We start from the raw sequence: 22,509 nt of genomic DNA, 5'->3' as shown, positions 1-22,509 counted from the left end.
ACTTCCACTATATTACATTTCACATATATTTTTCCCATATGCAAATTTTCATGGTTTAATGCAAATATTTGTATGTGTTTAATTGTGCCTATACACGGTACAATAAAATTTTTGATTTTTCCATTTATTGAACCAGAACAATCAAAATAAAAAAATTATCCTTTTTTGATCAAGAAAAACGTAACGATTATCCATTTGGGGGGGGGGGGGGGGGGGGGGAATAAAAACCCGATCAAACTGGAATAATCAACGAAGTTATCTACTAAAAATGAATAATGACTTGTACCATGTATGGGCACCATTACAGTCATTACCTGAGAAATGGAAGCGTGGTGCAGAAATCTGCAGCATGCCATCCATATTGTTTCTGCATCGTATCGCATGTGAAAATTTGCATTCAATAGAAATGACACCACTGACAGTCATTGGTTTCATTGGTTTCATTTTCAATATGAAAATTTGCATTGCGAATTTGCGCGTAGTGGAAACAGGCCCTCTCCTGCGTGATCATAATTAACCTAACCTGGTGATCCTCAGTGTTATGCACTTGAATGAAGCAATGGATCGCCAGTGGGGAAATTTTTTATTTTTTTTATTTATTTATTTTTTGTAAGCAGCTCATTGACTTTCTTTACAGCCACATACCGCTACTTCTTACAGTGGCAGTTCTTCACTCTTCTGTGTTGCTGCCGATAGCATTTGCCTCACTGAACAAGGTGAAAGCTTTTTGATCTATAAAATGTCAATTAGGCTGAACATCTTTTTATTAATAATGATAAACTGATCATTGGCAGTCAAACAAGTGTCTGTCAGGCTAGGTTCACAATTGTCAGTTGCATAACGCATGCGTTATCAGTGTGAACTGCAATGGAGACTGGACATATACTTAAATACAAAGTTTGCATGCAGCGAGTTAGAATGATGTGATCATGAACAATGCAGTACTGTGTACAGGCCCACTGAACTATATGGGCAGTGAGCTGCCATGCAGAATTGTGCAACGGACATTGTTAGCAGGGCCTCAGGCGGAAATGCGTTAAGGTAAAGGTAGACTAAAGTGTTGGCACTGCAGCGCAATTCCTAGAAATTAGGGCGTGGTGGCATATATTCGCTCTGGATTCATCTCGTCTAAAGCCTCAGCGTGCTCTGGCCACATATGATCTATAAATTGTGATAATAGATGAAAATGGAGGTTGGTTTGTTCCCGGGTTGATTCCCTGTTGGTCAGTGACATTCTCCATCATATTGAGGATCAAATAGGGATGTTTGAAAGTCAGGGGAAAGAACATCCCCCTGACACTCTTAGCAACAGTATTTCTCCTGGGTGTAACAAAATAAATATTTCTCCTGAGTCTAGCAATTGCCATTCATTATGCCCAGTCCCCATGTCAATGATCACGGGCATCAGTGAGATGCCTGTGACATAGCATCTTCTGGAGTAAAACGTCCACGCCTGACCTCCTATTCACGTACTTCTTGTACGCAAATAGGAAAAAATGCGTGAGGACATCTTGGGGTTTAATAGTAAAATTACACCTAAATACATTCAATTTATTAAAAATACCCACACTTACATTTAAAATTAACTCCTTCTGTCCCACACTCTCCCATAGTACCCCAAGCAATTTTTTTTTTGCATAAAAAAAGACAATTAAAAAAAAAAAAATACATAGTTACCATAGGGACTGAACTTATTTGCATGTCAAGAAGGTAGATTACTGTTAATTTTTAAATTATGGCCTTGTAATTAGTGATGGTCGCAAAACTGAAAAAAGCACCTTATTTCCAAATAAAATATTGGCATCATACATTGTACTAGGGAAATATTTGAAACTTTTTGAAATGACTGGGACAAATGGGCATATAAAATGTGTGGCTTTTATCCACAGTAGAATGCTTGATTTTAAAACTATAATTACCATAAACTGAGCAATAATTTTTTTCCCATTTTTTTCTTATTCCAATTAGTCTGAAGTGAAAATAAATTGCTACTTTTACCTTGTAGTTTGCATAAGTAGTATGAGGAGAGGTGAAACGCTGCATTCCAGCGGCAAAACGAGGGCTTTATACCCCCAAATCCCCGGGGGAAAATCTGGGGAGAGCTTCCTGAAAAAGGCAGAGCTTAGCGCTGTAGCTCTGCCTCTATTGAAGTCAATCCCCACAGATCGCCGCCTCTCCCCGCCCCTCTGTCTTCCTTCACAGAGGGGCGGGGAGAGGTAGCGATGCGCATGGAGTTTGACTGCAGCACAAAGCTCTGCCTCCCCGGGCAGCAAAATCCACAACTTTGAAAGTCGTGGACGTTTGCCCCGGGATTTGGGGGGTATAAACACCTCGTTTTTTTTCTCTCTTCAGAGTCTCGTTAAAATGCATTTAGAATAAAATAATTCTCAGCATAATGTACCACCCAAAGAAAGCCAAATTGGTGGCAAAAAAATCCCAAGATATAGATCATTTCGTTGTGATTAATAGTGATTCATTTATGGGTGAATGAAAGGAAGGAGCGCTGAAAAGTGAAAATTGCTCTGGTTCTAAAGGGGTAAAACCCCTCAATGGTCAAGTGGTTAAATTATGTACTACTGTATTTGCCGGCTCTGACACTGTTGGCATTTGTAACGTGGTTTGGTTGTATGCATAGCTATGGCTTCTCAGACAGAATGACACGCTCCTTAGAAACCAATCGCTAGGATTGAGCAAGCTCTCGCCAAACCCAGATGTATAGGAATCTAACAGCAAAGCTGATAACTACTTATCCTGGCTGGCTTGTTATGGTACCAGCTGTGGCATGGAACAGACAGCTTCATTTCTGTACGTGACTTCTGAGTTTTTTTTCTCTGCATTGTAGCTTCTGAGTTTGCCATAGGGCTGGTCCATATTAGACAAGAAAACCATCTGATTCACTGAGCAGACCAACGAACATGTCGCAGAGCCTCTGTTAAACATGGCATCTGTTTAGAGGTGCTGATATGTCTGTTCCGTTCAGTGTCTGCACTGATCACTGCAGTGCTAGAATTTAAGCTCATGGCATGGACAACTTTTCCAGACAAGGCATTAGCTGCAGATGCGGACAGTCTAGTTGTATGGGGATTGTTCACTTTCTTCTGGTTTACTGTTACCTTCTGCCTTCCTGTGTATCACCACCGCCGCTTGGGTCCACCAGAGACTAACACGCTATACTGGTGGGAGCCCTGGCAAAAGCAAACTGCTGGGGCTTACTAGTGGTTTGAAGTTCACCACTCAATAGATCAATTAAATCCTCCCTGGGGAGGGAGGATTCCTATTGGTCTGTTTCAATCCAATGGAGAGCCCTAGCAGTATGTTTTTGCCAGATCTCCCATCTGTGTTACAGCGCTTGTCCCCTGCAGCAGACAGATATGTAGTGTAAATGAGGAGATAGGCACAGTGTATGTGCAGAGGATGAATTGTCAACACACCGCTGTTCAACCAGCATAGTGGAAAACTGTAAACCTTAAGTCCAGGATATAGGGCAGACTCCACTAGACTTTCGTTTGGAGAAATTGTTTTGGTTTATTAAGGGCCGGTTTACACTAGAGCGGATGCAAAAAGGGCATCGTAAGCGGAAGCAATCTGTCCATTTGCATCCACTTGCAGCAATCTTCACCATGAGCTCAGTGTCCGCCTGTCTGCTTCGATCTCGTGTATGCTTCGATCATATCCATCGATCAAGTCCGCCCGTATGCATCCCCACTTATGTGTCCCACTGCTGTTTGGTCCCTTGGTACACAGCTGGAGGCCGATCGGCTGCTCATTGGAGCCAATAGACCATTTCACCCTAGAAACAGGGAGAATTTTCATTGGTCCATCATGAATCAATGAGAATACTCACTATTGCTGAGGATTCCCATTGGTCTTTTGGAACCCTATGGAGATCCCGATGCTTCTGCCCGGACCCAATCTGCTTCCCAGGAGTCGGCAGTATGGAGTCACGTGAGTATTCACGTCACCGCGGGGATCACACACACTCTCCATTCTCATAGGCTTTTATTGCATATATTTTCCCGGCCAGTACGGGAGAATGTGCAAAGTTCGCGCTCTGTTCCACTTAACGCGACCCCGGAAGTAGAGCCGATTTTTTTTTTTTAACATTTAGGATCTGCATCCTGCACTAAGCAGAGCTTAAAAGAACGTCCCAAACGGGTACATTTTTTTAAGCAAGTGTGAACTGGCTCTAATGAAAAATAATTGTTTAGTCCAAACAACCAGAACAAGATTAGCCTGTTTCCAGCCCAGTAAAATAGTCTCATTGTGCTTGCTTTGCTGGCTGTTGTATCTAAAATACTAAAGTCAGCTCAGCAAAGCCTAGAGAGATTCCCTGTAGGGTGATGCAGTGTGTGCAGGTGCCCCTGCCTGTGGCGCACATAGGGCAATCATGTGGAAATGCTTTATCACTTTTGCTCTTTTTAGGTTTTACTTGTGTACTTTGCATAAAGAACACAGAATTATTGTTTGCCAACAGGCCCAGGGGTGAAGGCAACCTGTAATAAAACATTTATCTAATTTATATTACAGCATCTGTTCTGACTACAGCGATTTCCTAATGTTGCCAAATGTGACTCATCCAAAGCTGTCTAGCAGCAGACATAAAATCCAACTTCAATTGTGTTTTGGGAGAGACATCCCTGTCTGTGCAGCACTTAATTTGGGTAGTTCAGCTTTATTTTAGTACTGTCAAAGAGCCCAATAATTTGGGTGCTAGCGCTTAGCTGTCACAGTGAATGAATGAAGCAGCTGTGATTGGCTAACCTATAGTTGCGTGCCTAAAGGTTGCCATACATTAGTTGATTTTCACCTGATATAGCAGAAATACCATCCCCTCTCAAGCATCCAATCAGATCAGAGAGGGATTGATTCAGTGTTATGGACCCTCAGCCTACTCTCCTTTGCTGCGTTCAGGTTCATATCAGAAGAATTCGGAACAAGGTTCCAAATTCATCCTTTTTGAACATGTTAACACTGTTGATTAACTGATCAGCTGCCAGTTAGTCAGCCATTGGCCTTCTGAATTTTATGGCCCCATACAAAGTTCGGACTCAGCCCAGGTGAGTTCCCCTTCCTATGGAGCAAGAAACGACTCCAAAGTTTAAAACTATGACCATTTCTAGCAAGAATGTGTCTATAGTTGGTTTATATTTACTTTTCACTCTGATTGGGATTAGAATTAGCTTTCCACTTTTTTCCTTTTTTGTGTGTGTGTGATGTGAAAATAAACTGATGAGATAAATGTGTATGTACAGTGCCAAGCACACCAATGACTAGGCTGTGACCTTTTTTATTTTTCCTCTGCCTGGAAGAGGTGACATTCATATATGAAACAGTTTCTTTCCAGTTGGGACCCAGTTGGAATATAGCGAATTGTCATTGATAAGGAATTACATCCATAAAACTATTTCCTTACAGAGAACAACTTCTGGAAGCAGGGAAGAGGTTTAAAAAAAATTCCCCCAAAATCATAGGTTTCAGCTGTGGCATACTTCAAAGACTGTCATTGAGCAGAGACCATGAAACCTTAAACTTTAAACTTTGATTTCAACATAAAATAAAACTGTGGGATATGTCTAAAAGTCATTTTTAGGAGAAGGAGGATAGATGCAATTGTTTCTCATCATTTTATTCCTTTTAAACCTGAAAAAAATTGGGGCTTATTTTTATGAAAAAATAAAACATCAAATACTTTTTTCCAAGCTTTCAATCAGATTGAATCATTTAAATTCCTACTATCATTTGGTATATCAAATGTTGACATATTGTGGTCTGGGTAAAACAAGTCGTTCTTAAAATGGACCTCAACTAGGAACTTCCTCTCTGCTCTAAAAGGCAAGCAACAGCATAATACCCTTTAAAGAAAAGCATTTCTTTGTTACAGCCCACAGAACTCCTGCAATAAATCTGCAGTGTCTACTTCCTGTTTTCATGGGAGCAGACAAAGGGTTACCATCCTGTGTTTACAAATTAGCTGAGGCTGCCGAGATTCCTGTGCCGACACGGCTGAGAGTTCAAATTACAATTGTGATTACTTGCAGCTGAGATGGAATTAGACAGGCTCTTCACTCTAAACACAAACAGGGTGGATTAATTGGTGTTTTCCTTGTGTCCCGAGTTCAGGTCCACTTTAAGACTGCCACAAATCAAATACAACTATGTAAAGAAATTGTTTTTCTTTTGTTTCTTTTATGTGACTGTAATTGGATTTGTAATATTTTTTTCTATTAGGAGATTTGCATTACTACACACAAAAGACAAGGGTATTGGTGAAAAATGCAGTGCGGAGCATGACAGCACTGCTTACGAATGTCTTACAAATGGTCATGCTGAAGGTCGGGTATGAGCAGAAAGGTACCAGACTCTTACATTGCTGGTAGCTCTGTGCACTCTCTGCTCCATTCACTCGGCTTGCGGTGCTTGGTAACTGGCCCTTGCTGCTGTCCATCTTTCTGCTCCTCAGCAACTCTATCATTGTTAGTATTCCTCGCAAACAACCTCCAAGCAAAAAAAAAATGCCTGCTTAGTAACAAACCACATTGTTTACTGTGAGCCTAGCGAGAATTTCCTGTTGCGTTGGCTTTAGCATCTCTGCTTTTACAGGACCACAGCACAAGTCATTTATGAAAATCAGTGTGTAAAAATTCATATGTAACTTGGAAACTTGCCGGGTCATTACTCATGTCAGAACGAGTCATCCCCAACAGTGTTTCTGGCGGTTTTATTTCTTTTGCAGTATTTAAAGGAGACTTCGTTGTAGAAAAGCTTTTTTTTAACCCTTCTTTGTGTCCTTCCTTACTTCAATCATCCTCCTGTTGATTTTGCTGGTATGATAAAGGCTGAGGAGTGAGTTGAAATTTCCACAACAGGGACGTAACCGTGGTAATGGTAATTAAGATGACCTGCTTTATTCTACAGTGGGTCAAAATTTTAAAGGGAACCTTCGCGAGAGGCACATGAAGGCAGCCATATTTATTTTTAAACAATACAGTTGCCTGGCAGTCCTGCTGATCTTTCTGGCATCAGTAGTGTTTGAATCTCACACCTGAAACAAGCATGCAGATAATTTTGTCAGGCTTCAGTCAAACATCGGATCTGCATGCTTGTTCAGAGTCTATGGCTAAAACAGACTGTGGATCAGCAAGACAGACGGGCAACTGGTATTGTTTAAAAATAAATAGGGCAGCCTCCATATCCCTCGCACTTCTGGTGTCATTTAAAGTAAACCTAAATTGTAGAAACATTTTTTAACTTACCTGAGGCTTCTACCAGCTCCCTGTAGCTGCCTGTGCCGTCTGAACGATCCTCTGGTACCCCGCCGTGTCCTCCTTTCTTCTGGAAGCATGGCCCTGGTCCACGCACCACCTGATCGTGCTCTGCACATGAGAAGCACAGGTACTTCTCTGCTGCGCATGCGCAGAACGCTCCCGAGGATGGGGGCGTGATTGTGGACGGGTGCAGCCAGGCCTGCGCATGCGCAGTGGCTGTCGACTCTCAGTCGCCCAACCAGAAGAGGGGAATTGTGGGGAGCCGGGGGATCGTTCAGTGATGGCCCGGGCACAGGGTGGTTGCAGGGGGCTGGTAGATGCCCCAGGTAAGTTAAACTGGTTTTTCGTTTTTTTTTACTTTGGTTAAGGTTTCCTTTAAGGCTTTTTGGGGATTTTATTTATTTCCGATTCCATTTTGAGGATGTCTTACTCCCAGTTTACCCATATTTCTCATTCATCAGTATGTAGTTTATCTCTTATTTTTGGATATGTTTTCTTCTTAGCCTTTCATTTATTTTTGACAAAAAAAACTGAATGCAGCAGTGTGTTTCAGAAACACTTTGTGACTCACGTGACACACAATGCATTTTGCACACAACTATGAATTTCAATTCCTATGAGATTTTCAAATGGTATGCAGCAAGAAAGCCATATATAGTAGGGGAGAGAGCTCTCATTCCTTGGTGTCACAAAAAACCTGAAGGGAGCAGAAATATTCTCAATTAGGAACAAAAAGTCACTCTGTTTTGTATAGTTTTTTTCACCAGCTAAAATAAATGGTTTAATATCTGCAGCGTTATACCTTATGTCAAGTAAATAAACTGGGTAAACAAGACGGAGAAGCGATTGGCTAAGCAAACTGTACGGTGACTCTGCAAGCCGTAAACAAATTTTATTCCAGGCTCGGCTGCTGGTCACCCAGGTGTCATGCAAATCCATGCGTAGATGCTTTATTTTATTTCCCCCATGTATGTATGTGTTCCAGCTCACTCCAGTTTCTGTGGAAGTATGAATGTGGCAGACTATCAGACAGAGGACGGACATCTCCATGTAAATGGAGAATCTATATGTAAGTATGGCCACATTGCATGTGTTTGTTTTCCTTCACTCCTTTCTGTTCTCTTGGACTCTGCTGGCCACCTGCCATGTAGTGGAGGCAGTCACTGTAGGGCTAAACCAATGGTCACAAAGATGCTAACAGTCTGGTCAGCTTAACTGCGCAGTCACACTTCCTCAACGCCTGTGGCTGTCATGTGCAAAAACAAGGCCAGCTGGTTTTGCTAAATGTATCTACCGGTTCTTGTAACTTTCATCAACACTTTGGTTGGCTTTTAAGTGCTCTGCAAAGGTTTTAAAGCACACCTGAAATAAAAACAACTTATGGTTAGTTGGATAAAAATGGATAGATTAAACTACAGAGACCCATGCTTTGAATGTGTTAAATGGATACTACTGCTGAAGCCAGCTAGGTGAGAAGAGAATGGAAAGTACTATTGCTGATTTTAGTTGCCTTGCTGTAGTGCTGTTAATCTGCCTTTTATATTTTACCTCAAAGTGAAAGTGCAGATTAGATTATCAGAGGTTTACCTATACCTAAATCGTAATGATCAGTGTGATAAGTAGTTAGCATTTTTCAAATTGTATAGACTAGAGATAGCAGCCTCCATATTCCTCTCTGCTCCATCAGGTTTCTATTTTTACATACAGCAAACTCATTGTACTGAAGCCTATGAGAAGGTGCTGTAAAGGTTTCAATAAAGCTTCTTGATTATCTGCTAAATGAAAGCGGTTTTCTGAAGCTTGTGCTTTGCAGACTAATTTTGTGCTACACCCTTCAGTAATTGTCACCCGGAATAATTATTCTGGGACTGTCCTTTGTACTACATTGCTCAGCAGCCGGTTTGGTTGGAAGGGACCATCAACCTAGCCCAGCAATCTTATGGTGAACCAGAACTCCTAGGGACTGAAAGAGGATAAAGAGCCTCCTTACTAAAATGCTAAGTAAATCAGAATGTTGCCTTCTTAAAACAGAAGGTATTCAAAATAATTAATTCAGGTTGTTGTGAGCATTTGAGGTGTCCCACAATGCATTACTGCTGAATATGCAAATCATCACTTTGTTGTCCCTGATGGCTAAACACGCCTCCAGAACCACTGGAGTGCTTGTTAATTGTGTCATAATATTGTATCATCTTGTTAATTGTACAGAGCCAAAACAATCCAACATACATACAGACTGATTTGAAATGGTTGATCCTGGTCAGTGCATGGCACATTTAACCTGAAGTTAAAAGTATTTGCTTTGGCTGTAATGTGTTCTAAAATTCCAGGTTTGTTTAAAGAACCTGAGGTGGGCATTTTTTTAAAAAACCAAAACAAAAACCTGCTACCTGATACGGAGGGGGGGGGGGGGGGTCGGCTAGCAGGTGGATCAGGTAGCCTCAATTACTGCGGCTCTCCACCGCACTTGTGACCAGAAATCCATTCGTTTCACTTTCAGTGACCCCTGGGGGTCATGGTCGCTGCAAGCTCTGCGTGTCTCATCAGTGCAGGGCCTGGCAGAGCTGCCCAATGAGAGCTGGGGAAAGGCTTCAGGAACGTCCCCAGTGGGAATTTTGCAGGTGTGCCTCACCTGTAAGGAATGCTCCTTTCCCTCAATATTTTTTTGGTCAAGGGCCGGGTCAACATACTTCAGACTGCTTGGGGGGGGGGGGGGGGGGGTTGGGTGCTGAGCATACATAAAATTATGTTGGAAAAACATTACAATGAGTCTAGATATTGATTCCCCCCAATCATGCCCGGAGGAGAACTCCCAGCAGCAGCCATTCAGTCATGTGGCGCCCGAAGAAGGCTTTTATGCACCAGACAGTGAAGCATACCCAGGTGACAACCTGCAGTCCAATTGGACCGCAGTGACAGCAAATGGCAGCAAATGACTGCTCACTGACTTCTACAGTATGTGGATGGGTGGTGCCAGCACTGCTATTCTATATGCAGGTCGCTGACATTTAAAGGTACCATGGGCTACATCTAGAAGTTATACATTTTGGGCTCGATTCACAAAGCGGTGCTAACCCAGTTCGAGACTTTAGGCGTGATAACCATTGCACCACACTGGTGAAAAGCCAGTTTAGGCGAGATAAGTTTAGGTGTGATAAGTTTAGATAAGTGTAGATAGCGTGCAAAGTCCCGCACGCAAAAGCAGCGCCATTAAACTCTATACGAACTGCACCAGACTTTGCTAGCGCAAAACTTTTGATCAGCTGTGCACTACGGTGCTAACGCAGTTGGTGCTTAAACTTATCACGCCTAAACTTATCACGCCTAAACTTATCACGCCTAAACTTATCACGCCTAAACTTATCATGCCTAAACTGAGTTTAGGCGTGATAAAGGGCTTTTCACCAGCGTGCTAACTGTTAGCACCGCTTTGTGAATCAGGCCCTTTGTGTTTGGGCGGGCCAGCGAAAAAGTCTCGACGGGCCGCATTCGGCCCGCGGGCCGTAGTTTGAGGACCACCGGTTTAGAGTATTATTGCTAGAAGCGTGTTAAAAAATGACCACCTTGCTGCAAGAGAGGGAGCCTGCACAGAGCAATAGCCTTGTCAAATACTGCATTCACTGATTGTTGTTTTGTTTTCAGCAAAATTGGAAATACCCTTTAAAAAATCCCACTGCCAAAACCTTGTTTAGTGAGTGCTGAGAGGTACTTTTTCTGTTGTGCTTCACAATAAGAAGTATGTCATCCCAGTTTAATTTAGCCCCGCAATGCTCAGTTTTGGTTTAGCCCTTAGAATGGCAGCCTCTTAGGGCTCATTTTCACTATCGCGAATTCGTATGCGTTTTTCGCATGCAAATTCGCATAACAATAAAAGTGAATGGGACTGTTTCCACTTTTAGGATTCCTTTGCGTTTTTCTGTGCAGAAAAATTCGCATGGCAGAGCTATCAGAATTCGCATACCGCATACTGCTATGCGAATCGCATTCAATGTATTTAATAGGAAATTCGCATGAGGTTTGGGTATGCGAATTTTCATGCGAATTCGCATAGAAACAATGGAAAAGCACACCAGCGCTGCCATGGTTAAATTTGCATACATCATCATCATCCATGCATGAAACGCATGAAAATTCGCATGGACCCGCATGCGAATTTCGCATCCGCATGCGAATTTTTACCGCGGCGATTCGCACCGCACAAGTGGAAATGCAGCCTGAGAAAATATTCACCCAGTTATAAGGAAATGTAATCTGCACAATTCTTTAAATTTTCCTTTTAACATTTTTTGCTTATCTTCTATTACACAATCTACTTTGTATCTGCAGAATAACTCTAGCTAAATATTGCCGTTACTGGCAAGTGTAAAAGTTTGTCATATTAATCGGAACTTGTAATGACCAACAGGTGATGACTGTAAGGGGACGAAACAGCAGGAGACACACCGCACCACTATGTCCACTGTCACCTCTGTCCATACGCAGTCCTCATGGGCTAACTGGGCGACACAGACGTTTTGTCACATCTTTTCTTACGCAGGTTTATTTTGCACCTTTTATTTTCTGTTTGACCTTTTAACTCACTAACGCCCACTGTCCATTCTGTCTTCATTTGCTGAATAGACTGTTCCTAAGAAACTCTTCTAAATGCAGCCATCTGTCTACTTATTCCAATTTGGACTTTGTTCATGTTTAAATGTAGCCAACAATAACCATAAGAAACTTGGGATGATCGATTGTATGATGCGATCGTAATATAGATTGGAAACGTTTGTTCGGGTCCACTAACAGAAGTCAAGCTGCTATCCACGGATCAATCCCATTCATCTGACCCAATTGATTTATTATTATTTAGTACTTATATAGCACCATCATCTTCTGTCACTTAACTGTCCCTCAGAGGGGCTAACCTAACCAATTGGATAGAAGATTTCCTTCCAAAGTGGGCATGAACAATGGTTTCCTATCGATATTACTATCACATCGGAGAATCGATCATCGAAAGAATCATATGAATAATGGCCACCATTAGGAAATTATTACAGGGTGTTTAGTGAATGGTTTGCTGATTAAAAGACAACTGTAACAAGAGGGATATAAAGGCTGCCATATTTATTTCCTTTTAAGCAAAACCAGTTGCCTGGCTGTCCTGCTGATCCTCTGAATCTAATGGTTTTACCCACAGCCCCTGAACAAGCATGCAGCAGATCATGTGTTTCTGACTCTGTCAGCTCTGACAAGATTATCTGCATGCTTGTTTCTGGTGTTATTCAGACACTACTGTAGCCACATAGACCAGCAGGGCTGCCAGGCAACTGGTATTGTTTAAAAGAAAATAAATATGGCAGCCTCCATATACTTCTCACTTCATTTGTCCTTTTAAGTTATTTGTTGGGTAATAATGGATCATTTTATTATGGTGGCACCTGGTAAGTAAGGGGGTGGGGGGCATTTTTGTTTTGAGTCAGCTGATGATGTGTAGACAACTCTCAGATCATCCTTACAGCAGTCCCACTATGGTCATGTGACACGTTTTATGATGATAGCAAGGCTGAATAGTAGACTATACAGTTGTGTGAGCAAGGGGAAGGAGTCTCATGAAGGGGACTATACCACCAAGTACAGTGGTGGAAGGCATTGCAGCTGCAAATGTGGTTTTGTCAGAGGCTGGTAAGGGAAGGTGGTGGGAGCTAAGCAATGAGCACTTGCTGTCTTTACAGCCAACTGATGTGGGATATAATGATGCTGGATGCACAGTGTGACATGAATAAGGAGAATAGGATATGCACATGGGATGGACACCAAGATGCTGATTGAACAGAGTTGAGGGTCAGGTGGCCCAGGATAAGGCTCTAACTGACCAAGCCATGAGTCTTTTTTTATGAGTTATATTGTGTATATAAAGATCGACCTACAGTGTAAATGATCAAAAAGTAAACTATTTTGGCAATGAGTTGTGTTTTTTTAGGCCTCTTTTCCCTTCAACCTTGCATAAAACTTTGCTCATTATGGGGTAAAATATATTTGATCAACATTTATCCGTACCAGAAGGTTAAAGTGTAATTTCTATTTTATGTTTATATTTTTGTTTTATTTTATTTCTGTACTAAACTGATTTAACCCCTTGTCAAGTGCATGGACTGATGAAGTGTTCTTCTTATACATATTTGATCTCTACTATCTATCTTCATTTTTTAGCGCTGCAGTAGTTTTTCATTGTTGAGACTTGCTCAGTAAGACCTGTTTGTTTGCCTTATAATCATTACTACTTTTCTAACAGTATTCTAACAGTATTCTGTAGGGACCTCCACAGGATGCCTAACTTGCAGCTGTGTTGGTAATGGAATGTACATACATTTCAGTTTTCAAATCCGAAAGCAATCCTTTATTACTGTAATATTCATGGGGCTGCCATGAGTGTTACTGCTACTTACCCCCCAGTATTTGTACCTGGAACCTGCCGGTTCAACTCCAGGTTCACTGTTATGATGTATGTTGACCTCTAGATACATCCTATAATTGCAATGCAAAGAACAAAACTTGCCTCTAACCATTCAGAATGTGAGATGGATTTCTAATTCCAATCCCAAAATCACAGTCAGGGCTCAAACCCACTAGAGCGATTTTGTGAGCGTTTAGGGAGTGATTCAAAACGCAAGCGATTTCCCTAAACGCTTAGCTAATGTTAATGAATGGGCCAAATTCCACTAGAGCGATTGCGATTACCAAAATCGTAAACACTGGAAATGCAGCATTTTTAGCGATTAGCGTTAGCGTTTCTGCAATGTAAAGTATATACACGCTGGCGTAATCGCTCGTCAAAACCTACACAGCAATTTTGCTAACGTTTTTACATTACTGCACACTGAAAATTTTTTAAAATTCATTGAAAGGACCAATCAGAATTAAAAACGCTAATCGCTACACAATCTCTGGCAAAAAGCGAACACTTTTTTTTTTTTTATCATGCTACTAAAATCGCCAGCAATCGCTCATGAAATAGCTTCCAAACAGCTCATTAAAAACGCTAGCGATTGCGATTAGTGATAGCGTTTTGTAGTGCGTTCCAGGCCTCATGTTACAGCAAGTTATACTGAGATCCCCTATAGGTCACAGTGAGGGAAGGCTTGGGATGTGATCTGTAAAAGGATTAGCATAATTGCTGCAGGATGCTGTATTCATTCAGCAATCTACTGTCACATTCCAGGGCTGCTATATTCTGACCTGCAGTTTTCACTCAAAAGGAAACTCCTCCTTTTTTTTTTTTTTTTTTTTTTCATGATCTGTCCCGAGTTTTAAATGTTTTTGATTTGAAGCTCAACTGAACCCAAAATTGAAGTTGGATAAACCTCAAACCAGTCATTTAGAAACGTGTCAACAATAAGCATTGTTTGGCATTTTATGTTTAAATTAAATAAAAAATGGTTTAATGCTTTCCCATACAGGTTCAAAGAAATAGTAAGAGGGTGTCTGGTATGACAAGGTTAGCGTGTACCCCTATGCCTGGTGGCCACTGATGCAGGTGGACCCCTATGCCTGGTGGCCACTGATGCAGGTGGACCCCTATGCCTGGTGGCCACTGATGCAGGTGGACCCCAATGCCTGGTGGATCACGATGGCCGAGAGCATTTACTCTACCTGCCACGTGATGTCACTCATGTTGCTGCTTTGGCCCTTCCACGCTACACTGTTGTTCCTCTGCTCCCCTGCATAGGAACAGAACACGTCACTAGCAGTGTTGTCCCTGCAATGTCGCCCATGGGATCAAATACCACTACCCACCGAGCGACCTTACTCGTACAGGCTTTAGGCTTGATGGGGAAACTAATATAAACGTTGTAAACCCCTTTACTTGTATCATTTCTGTACCTTCTGTCACTTTGGCAATTAAGCTGGCTGTCTTCTGTCCTCATCACTTCATGACTCCGGTTACCGCATTCCAAAGCCATGTCTCTTCTGTTGTAGGCTACTTCTTAATACAGGCGGCGCGCAGTGCTGGAGCTGCTGGATGGTTTGTATCCAGGAAGGTGTTGTCGTTTCTTTGGTTGGCCATTGTATCACCAGGTTATTATTTTTATTTTGCACATTGGAATGGACACTGCATTCATTCACTTTCTTGCTTTATTGCTGATGTACATCTTGTGTTATATAATGACACTCCATATTCATGGCATGTGGGTAATACATCTGTCTAATCCTTTATTACATTTGCATGGAGGTATAATACTATATTCTGTAAGAGCCATTTCTCATAGATTGCATGGATTGTAAACCATAGTGTACAGTGTGTCTTTAATGCATGGTGTGCTTATAAATCACGTTGGGATGGAATGTTGTAATACTGCACAGCGTACTCATCTGCATGAGCTCCTGGCTTTCCCTCCTGTTTACAGAGTATGTAGTTTGTGTCTAATCATCTCTCTTCCTCTTGCAGGAAAGGCTGCGTCTGGAATGTTTTGGTGGCTGGGCACAGGCTGGTACCAGCTTACAACACTCGTCTCTTTGCTTAATGTATTTCTTCTGACTAGGTCAGTGGCTTCCTAAAATGTAAATTATCCTCTGCTGTAGGTAAAAACATTCCAATCAATTTGTGTAAAGATTGCAATCATACAGATTTCACTTTTGCCATGTAACAAATCACGTTGATGTGTGATTCAAAAAGCAGGATTTACATCCTCCGTTCTGGTGCAGCATTTGTTAGGTCTGTGTTCCCACTATAGATTTACAATTCTCTCTTTATAGAGAGGCAATGCTTTCAAATTGTAAGTTCAGTCAGCACAAAATGAATATGCAGTGGCAGGTTTAATTAATTTTTTTTATGCAGCTCTACGCAGCTTTGAACTGCACCAATGAAAATATACGATCTGTGGATTGTGATTGGCCCAGATACAAGATGCATGCAAGCTGGTATTATTGACTATCACCACTACCCACCATTTATATGTGTGCACATAAGCCAGCACCCCGCACCCCCGACCCGCACATTCACTTTTGGCCTGAAAAATAGGCAAAAAGCTATTAGTTGACACCCATCCCATTTTACAATGTGCAACCCTAGCCCCCCCCCCTTCCCCGGCAGAGCATGCACTGGAGCATGCCGGTGGATGCAGAGCTGGCATTGGAGTGAGCTGAATATCTTTTCTCTGTTTAAATCCTATAGGGGGATGCGTTTTTGTTTGTGACTTTATGTAGGATATTGGGATTGTAATATACTCGCGTATAAGCCTAATTTTTCAATATAAAAAATGTGCTAAAAAGTTACCCTCTTGGGCTTATATGCGAGTCAGTGGAGCAAAGTAGATGGCTGAGCAGGTTTCGTTAATGGCAGAGGAGCGTAAGGATTGTGCACTAGTGATCCTGCTCTTACCAGGTGGCTCCCTGCTGTGTCCGTGCCCTCCATCCCCTGCAATATGGTGTGCAGAGTGTGCTTCTCAAGACTACCTATGTCCCCTGGCTTGTGGAGCGGAGCTTGCCAGCCGTGTAATGATCAGATTCTTTTTGTGTGGCATTCATATGTCTTTGACGCCATCTAGTGGCTTCTTGAGACACAGCTGTATGATCCTGGGGCACATCTGGCTATGGAGAGGGGGCTGACTTGTACTGGGGGAGCATCTGGCTACTGGGGAGGGGGCTTATACGCAAATCAATCACTCTTTCCTGGTTCCTGAGGGAAAAGTGGGTACCTCGGCTTATACATGGGTCAGCTTATATGTGTATATTTGGTATATGGCATAGTACAATTTTGTAATTAAGAAATTTTGCATTTAGTCTGATTGCGAATGATTGTTATAGATTTTTGGTGTTGGGAAGAATCCATTGCTCGATGTTCTTCCATATATCTACCTCTCCTCCCTCTGGGTCCGATCCTTGCAACTCCCCGTCAGCTTCTGAACTGGCTGCAAGAGCTCCAAAATCCCTGTCATGTGACCGCAGTGAGCTGAAGCTCTAGTGGCCAGTAGAGGAGTTGCTGGGGACACTAGAGGAAGCAAGCCAGATCCAAGGGTAGCTATACATTCTGTAACACACACACACTTTACAAAAGTCAGCTTATCAGTGGTGATATTCGGTAATTCATTTGTGTTTATATTTTAAAATAAAGGTCTACCCAGGCAATAAATGTTTCACATTCCTCAGGTGAATGTTTAGTACTGTAAAATAAGCAGGTGTATGAAGCTAGCTGTACATGTTTTTACCCCCAACAATTTTTTTTTTCCTATTAAATTGTATGCTGAACTAAAATCAACTTTTTTGTTCCCACCATGATGCTTCCAAAAGAACAAGCGGCACCCATGCTAACCTAGAAATAAACAACACATATATAAGTAGATAAATACTAGTTCTACTTACATAACAGATGTATTGTGCTATCCACGTAATGATTCCTGTGAATTTTATAAAGGAAAAGCAGAAAATCCTATTCTAGGCAGTGGCCATATTGCTAAGCTAACACTGACATCATATCCCCCCTGACTCTCGTTTTCCCCCCCTCCCTTCTCTTGCTCATTGTGTATTCATTAGCTGCCCTCCTCCCAGAGTGTTCACACTCCCACTGAGGTGTATACTAGGAACTGCACTGTCTTTTTTTTTTTTTAACGCCAGTCGCTGAGTCACACCAGCCTTGCTTGTAAACAGAAGTGATCAGAGGACCATGTTTCAGATGGGCTAGGCAGGGAAATAAATGAGAGGAATATATTATAGATAAAAAGAACCCCCAGCATTCAACTGTTTGGCACTGACTACTAAAGGGCCAGTGCTCCTTATGTGATAACTCCAAATCATAACCGCAGAAAAAGTTTTGCAAGTTTTGAATGCAGGATTATCATCTTTATCACTTAACTAGTGACTTTAGTCCGTTTAAAAACTGGCTAGGTCTGTCAGTAATCCGCCGTGCGCGCGCACATCGCCAGCCGCCCCTGCATGCCCGCTGTGCGCCTCGTGTGTGCCTGCGACCACCCGTTCTGGCCCCGTCCTCCTCCGGCTCTCGGCAGTGTCTCTGCATCTTGTCCCTGCACATGCGCGTAGTGCTAAAAAGCACTGACACACAGACAGACGCAGGGACACTTGCCTATTATTACGTAGGATACACTCAGACCAGTTGCTGTTGAAATTTGATTTTTATGGTGCCAATACTGCTTTAAGGGTGGGGAGTATTTTTTTTCACTCATTTGCTATGGACAGAGTGATTAAGATTAAGGCCCTGTTTCCACTACAGGAGGTTTTGTGCGATTTTTTTTTTTTTTTTTTTTTTTTTTTTTTTTTTTTGCTGATGAATGAGGATCTGTAAACGCAGCCTCTTGAAATCAGTAGGCTGCTTCCGTGCAGAATAAAAATTGAAGCACTGCTGCAGAATTTCGGACAACACATGCAAATCCCTCTAGCTGTGCTTGTCAGGGCTAGAGGGATTCGGATGCGCAGTCGTGCTGCTCAAGTGCTGACATCTTTCTTTAGTGGAAACCTGCCCTTAATGCAAGCTGTATGCAGGTTAAAATTGGACCAAACAAGTGCAAGGTCTACTGATTTTGACTGCTCCAAGCTTGAATTATTAGCATATCATTCACTATCCCTGCCATACCTCGTATCTGCGTTAGTAACCAATAGATGAGATGCCATTCATGCCAGAATTATTTGCTTTTCCTCAATGCCAAAGGTTTAGGATTTTTTAAAGCTATATGAAGATGGTGTCTGCTTTACAGAACTAACTGGGTGGGTAGCTAATGCACAACCCTATTGGCCACTCAAGCCTTTCACTCTGCCAGCATAACGTAGGTTGAAAACTAAACAGTGTCCTAACATAGGGGAGCCTAGTTGGTACATAGACTGAAGCTTCGGGGGGGCTTGCTTATCTGATTGCCTAGTATTTAGGTGATATGCCAGTTGTTGAGCTGACAGCTGAGGTGCAGCCTTGCATAGGAGCAAATGTGAGGAGTGCAGGCACTAGAGGGACTTCTACGTCGCCTTGTTCTATCCAAAGCTAAAACCACATACACACACTAGATGAAACATGGTGGAGGAGGCCAGTATCAACCACCTCTGCTGAGAATCTAGGGTGTGTATAGCACCACTGATGCCTTAGGCCAGCGATCTGCCTGGCGGATCGACTCTGCCAAGCACTGGCTGAGAGCATTGTCCTCACTCACCCCAGCCGCCATATTACTTCACTTGTGCACCACTCTGTTACCTATCTCCCTCCCTACATAGCAACAGGACACGTCAGCCCTGCAATATCCCCTGAAGGACAGTCAGGCTACATGCCTCATACATGTATATGAGGCTTAACTGCCCATTCCTCACAGATGTACCTGAACTCAATTTGCAAGGGCAATGACTATCTGAACCAGTTTTAAGGACAATAGACCACAAGAAGTTAAAAAGAACTTCACAGTACATAATGAATAAAATTACTTTAAAAATAAATATTAATTTATAAATTATTCAGTCAGTGTTAGCCCATTGTCAAATTTTGCCTTATCCTGATTTACATTTTTAAATTTACCAGAGATGGCTAGCATCATTACTGCTGGCAAGGTGAATAAATTGGATATTTTTGTGGTCCTGACCTTGATATCCCAGAGTGTTTTGGGGGCGAAGGCTGCATGATGCCAAAGCATAGGCTAAATATCACTGGGAGTGCATTGTTATGTACCAATATACAGATGTATATACAGATAGATGTACCCTGAACAATATTTTTATGTTTTACTGTGAGTTTTGCACTTTAAAGAAAATGAGGACAGGACCTTTTATAATTTTTCCCCCTTGCCTGTCTTATTTTTTTTTTTTTCAGATGCCTTCCTAAAGCTTTCAGATTGTTATTTCTTCTTATCCCACTATTGCTGCTATTAGGTAAGTGTAATCACGTGTGTAAACAGATCTTGTAACCAGTTGTAGCATTCAGAATTCATATTGTAGCATTTAGCAATTCCGCATGGTGTGACTAGAAATCTGTGAGCCCTCTACTAGAACATTTGACTTTTTTTAAACTTGCCACTTAAAATGGAGCAGGAGCAGAATGCACGTTCCTAACTAGGATGATTTGTATGGACACAGCGGACGCTGCAGATGCACCCAGAATCAGTGCAAGCCTATAGGAACAGTGTCCGTTCTCACTAGACCATATAACCTTAATGTGTCCTGAAGCATCCTCCCCTAAGCTGGCTTCCAACAAAATGAGGTCCTCAAGCAAAGACCATAAGTACAACTACAGCTAAAACCACGCACGTCACACTAAATCAAATCAAGGGATGTTTCTTTTCAAGATTACAAGATTACAAGATGTGCTTGCTTTTGGGAAACTTTCTTTAAAAACTGACTGACTTCAAAATGAGCTAAGTGATTGTCCTATGAGCCATAGTCGCCTATTCTCAGCTGTTTTGGGGAGTATTTAGGTATGAAATGGACTGTATTTTGCATGTAACGGAATGTTTATGTTGCTCAGGTCTCTGGTGGTGGGGGTTTGATGCCTTGCTTGCCATGCTCCCATCATTGAGTGGATTTGTATCGCACACAACGAAAACACAGCAAGATCCTATTCCTAGCCTGAAGCCAGAATCAGATATTTATGTATCGGAACAAGATAAGAAGGTAACCTTTCATCTACAGTAGCAAAGCAGGTTATTTTAAACCATAGATCCCCATTACTTGTGTTCTTGTAGAGATGATTACTTTGTACAGACCTCATGATTTATTCTGTATACAGCAATACCATCTTCATTAAAGGGAAGGTTCAGGGACTGTATAAAAAAAAATAAAAATCCACTTACCTGGGGCTTCCTCCAGCCCGTGGCAGGCAGGAGGTGCCCTCGGCGCCGCTCCGCAGGCTCCCGGTGGTCTCCGCTGGCGAGCCCGACCTGGCCAGGCCGGCTGCCAGGTCGGGCTTCTTCTGCGCTCCAAAGTGCGTGTCACTCGTGCGCCCTGACGTCATCGGACGTCCTCCGGGATGTACTGCGCAGGTTTAGAACTACTGAGCCTGCGCAGTACAGTCCGGAGGACGTCCGATGAAGTCAGGGTGCACGAGTGACACGCACTTTGGAGCGCAGAAGTCGCCACCGGAGACCACTGGGAGCCTGCGGAGCGGTGCCGAGGGCACCTCCTGCCTGCCACGGGCTGGAGGAAGCCCCAGGTAAGTGGATTTGGATTTTTTTTTTTTTTTTATACAATCCCTGAACCTTCCCTTTAAGGTGGCCACACACCATACAATTTAAATATCTGTTCAATTTAAGAATTGCAATCAATTTTTCTGACCTGTAACATTTCAAAAATATGACCAATGTATCACACACCTATGTTCAATTTTTCCCCAATTATGATAAAAATGATTGGAAACTCTGAAAAAAATTGCTTAGGTTTGTATATTAATAAATTGACAATCTAACACACACACCATACAATCTTAAGAGAAATTGAAGAAAAATATCTGGCATTCCAATCGATAAAAATCGTAAAAAACTGGAAATCCGTTTGGAATTTTCAGTCGAATGAAAAAAAAGTTTTTGATTTTTTTTGGGGGGGATCCGATCGTTTTTATCGAATTGCCGTAAAATCGGATTATTTTATTGTATCGTGTGGGGCCACCTTTAGTCTTGATTTGCATGATGAAAAGAGTCTGAAGACAGAACAAAAAAAGTTGTTTCAGTAATACCTTTAATAACTAAAGATTTCTTTGCAAGCTTTCAAAACTATATAATTTTCTTCTTCAGGCATGTTTCAGAACTGGATCAGAACCATGCTTGGTTCTGATCTATTTCTGTATCATGCTTGAAGAAGAAACTTAAAGGGGCACTATGGCAAAAAACTGTAAAATTTTAAATATGGCAAAACATATACAAATAAGTATGTTTTTTCCAGCGTAAAATGATCCATAAATTACTTTTCTCCTATGTTGCTGTCACTTACAGTAGGTAGTAGAAATCTGACAGAAGTGACAGGTTTTGGACTAGTCCATCTCTTCATAGGGCATTCTCAGCGAGGCTTTTATTCTTTTTAAAGACATTTCCTAAAAAGGATTGAAACAATGATGCTGCCCAGCTTTCCTGCTTGCTACAGTTTTTTGGCAGTTGAACAGAGCAACTGCCATTCACTAAGTGCTTTTGAAAATAAATCCCTGACAATCCCCCATGAAGAGATGGACTAGCCCAAAACCTGTCGCTTCTGTCAGATTTTTACTACCTACTGTAAGTGACAGCAACATAGGAGAAAAGTAATTTATGGCTCATTTTACTCTGGAAAAAACGTACTTCTTATTTGTATG

General features: G+C 42.0%; 1 protein-coding gene across 10 annotated transcripts in view; it reads left to right on the top strand.

The window, feature by feature from the left end:
- SUN1 (Sad1 and UNC84 domain containing 1) overlaps nucleotides 1–22,509 on the top strand; it is a 144,398-nt gene that overhangs the window by 87,380 nt on the left and 34,509 nt on the right. For 5 of the 10 annotated variants that reach the window (XM_068244596.1, XM_068244594.1, XM_068244595.1 and 2 more), the window contains 7 exons: nucleotides 6,229–6,351; nucleotides 8,251–8,334; nucleotides 11,671–11,802; nucleotides 15,228–15,326; nucleotides 15,697–15,790; nucleotides 20,047–20,105; nucleotides 20,698–20,843. In XM_068244596.1, coding sequence (XP_068100697.1) covers nucleotides 6,229–6,351; nucleotides 8,251–8,334; nucleotides 11,671–11,802; nucleotides 15,228–15,326; nucleotides 15,697–15,790; nucleotides 20,047–20,105; nucleotides 20,698–20,843 — 737 coding nt within the window. The remainder of the gene's footprint in view (nucleotides 1–6,228; nucleotides 6,352–8,250; nucleotides 8,335–11,670; nucleotides 11,803–15,227; nucleotides 15,327–15,696; nucleotides 15,791–20,046; nucleotides 20,106–20,697; nucleotides 20,844–22,509) is intronic. The other 5 variants (XM_068244592.1, XM_068244597.1, XM_068244598.1 and 2 more) reach the window with 5 other exon arrangements.

The sequence above is a fragment of the Hyperolius riggenbachi genome, chromosome 7 (genome assembly GCF_040937935.1).
Source record: "Hyperolius riggenbachi isolate aHypRig1 chromosome 7, aHypRig1.pri, whole genome shotgun sequence".
Lineage (NCBI taxonomy): Eukaryota > Metazoa > Chordata > Amphibia > Anura > Hyperoliidae > Hyperolius > Hyperolius riggenbachi.
The sequence above is the reverse complement of the archived record's forward strand: the minus strand, read 5'-3'. Positions and strand labels throughout refer to the sequence as shown.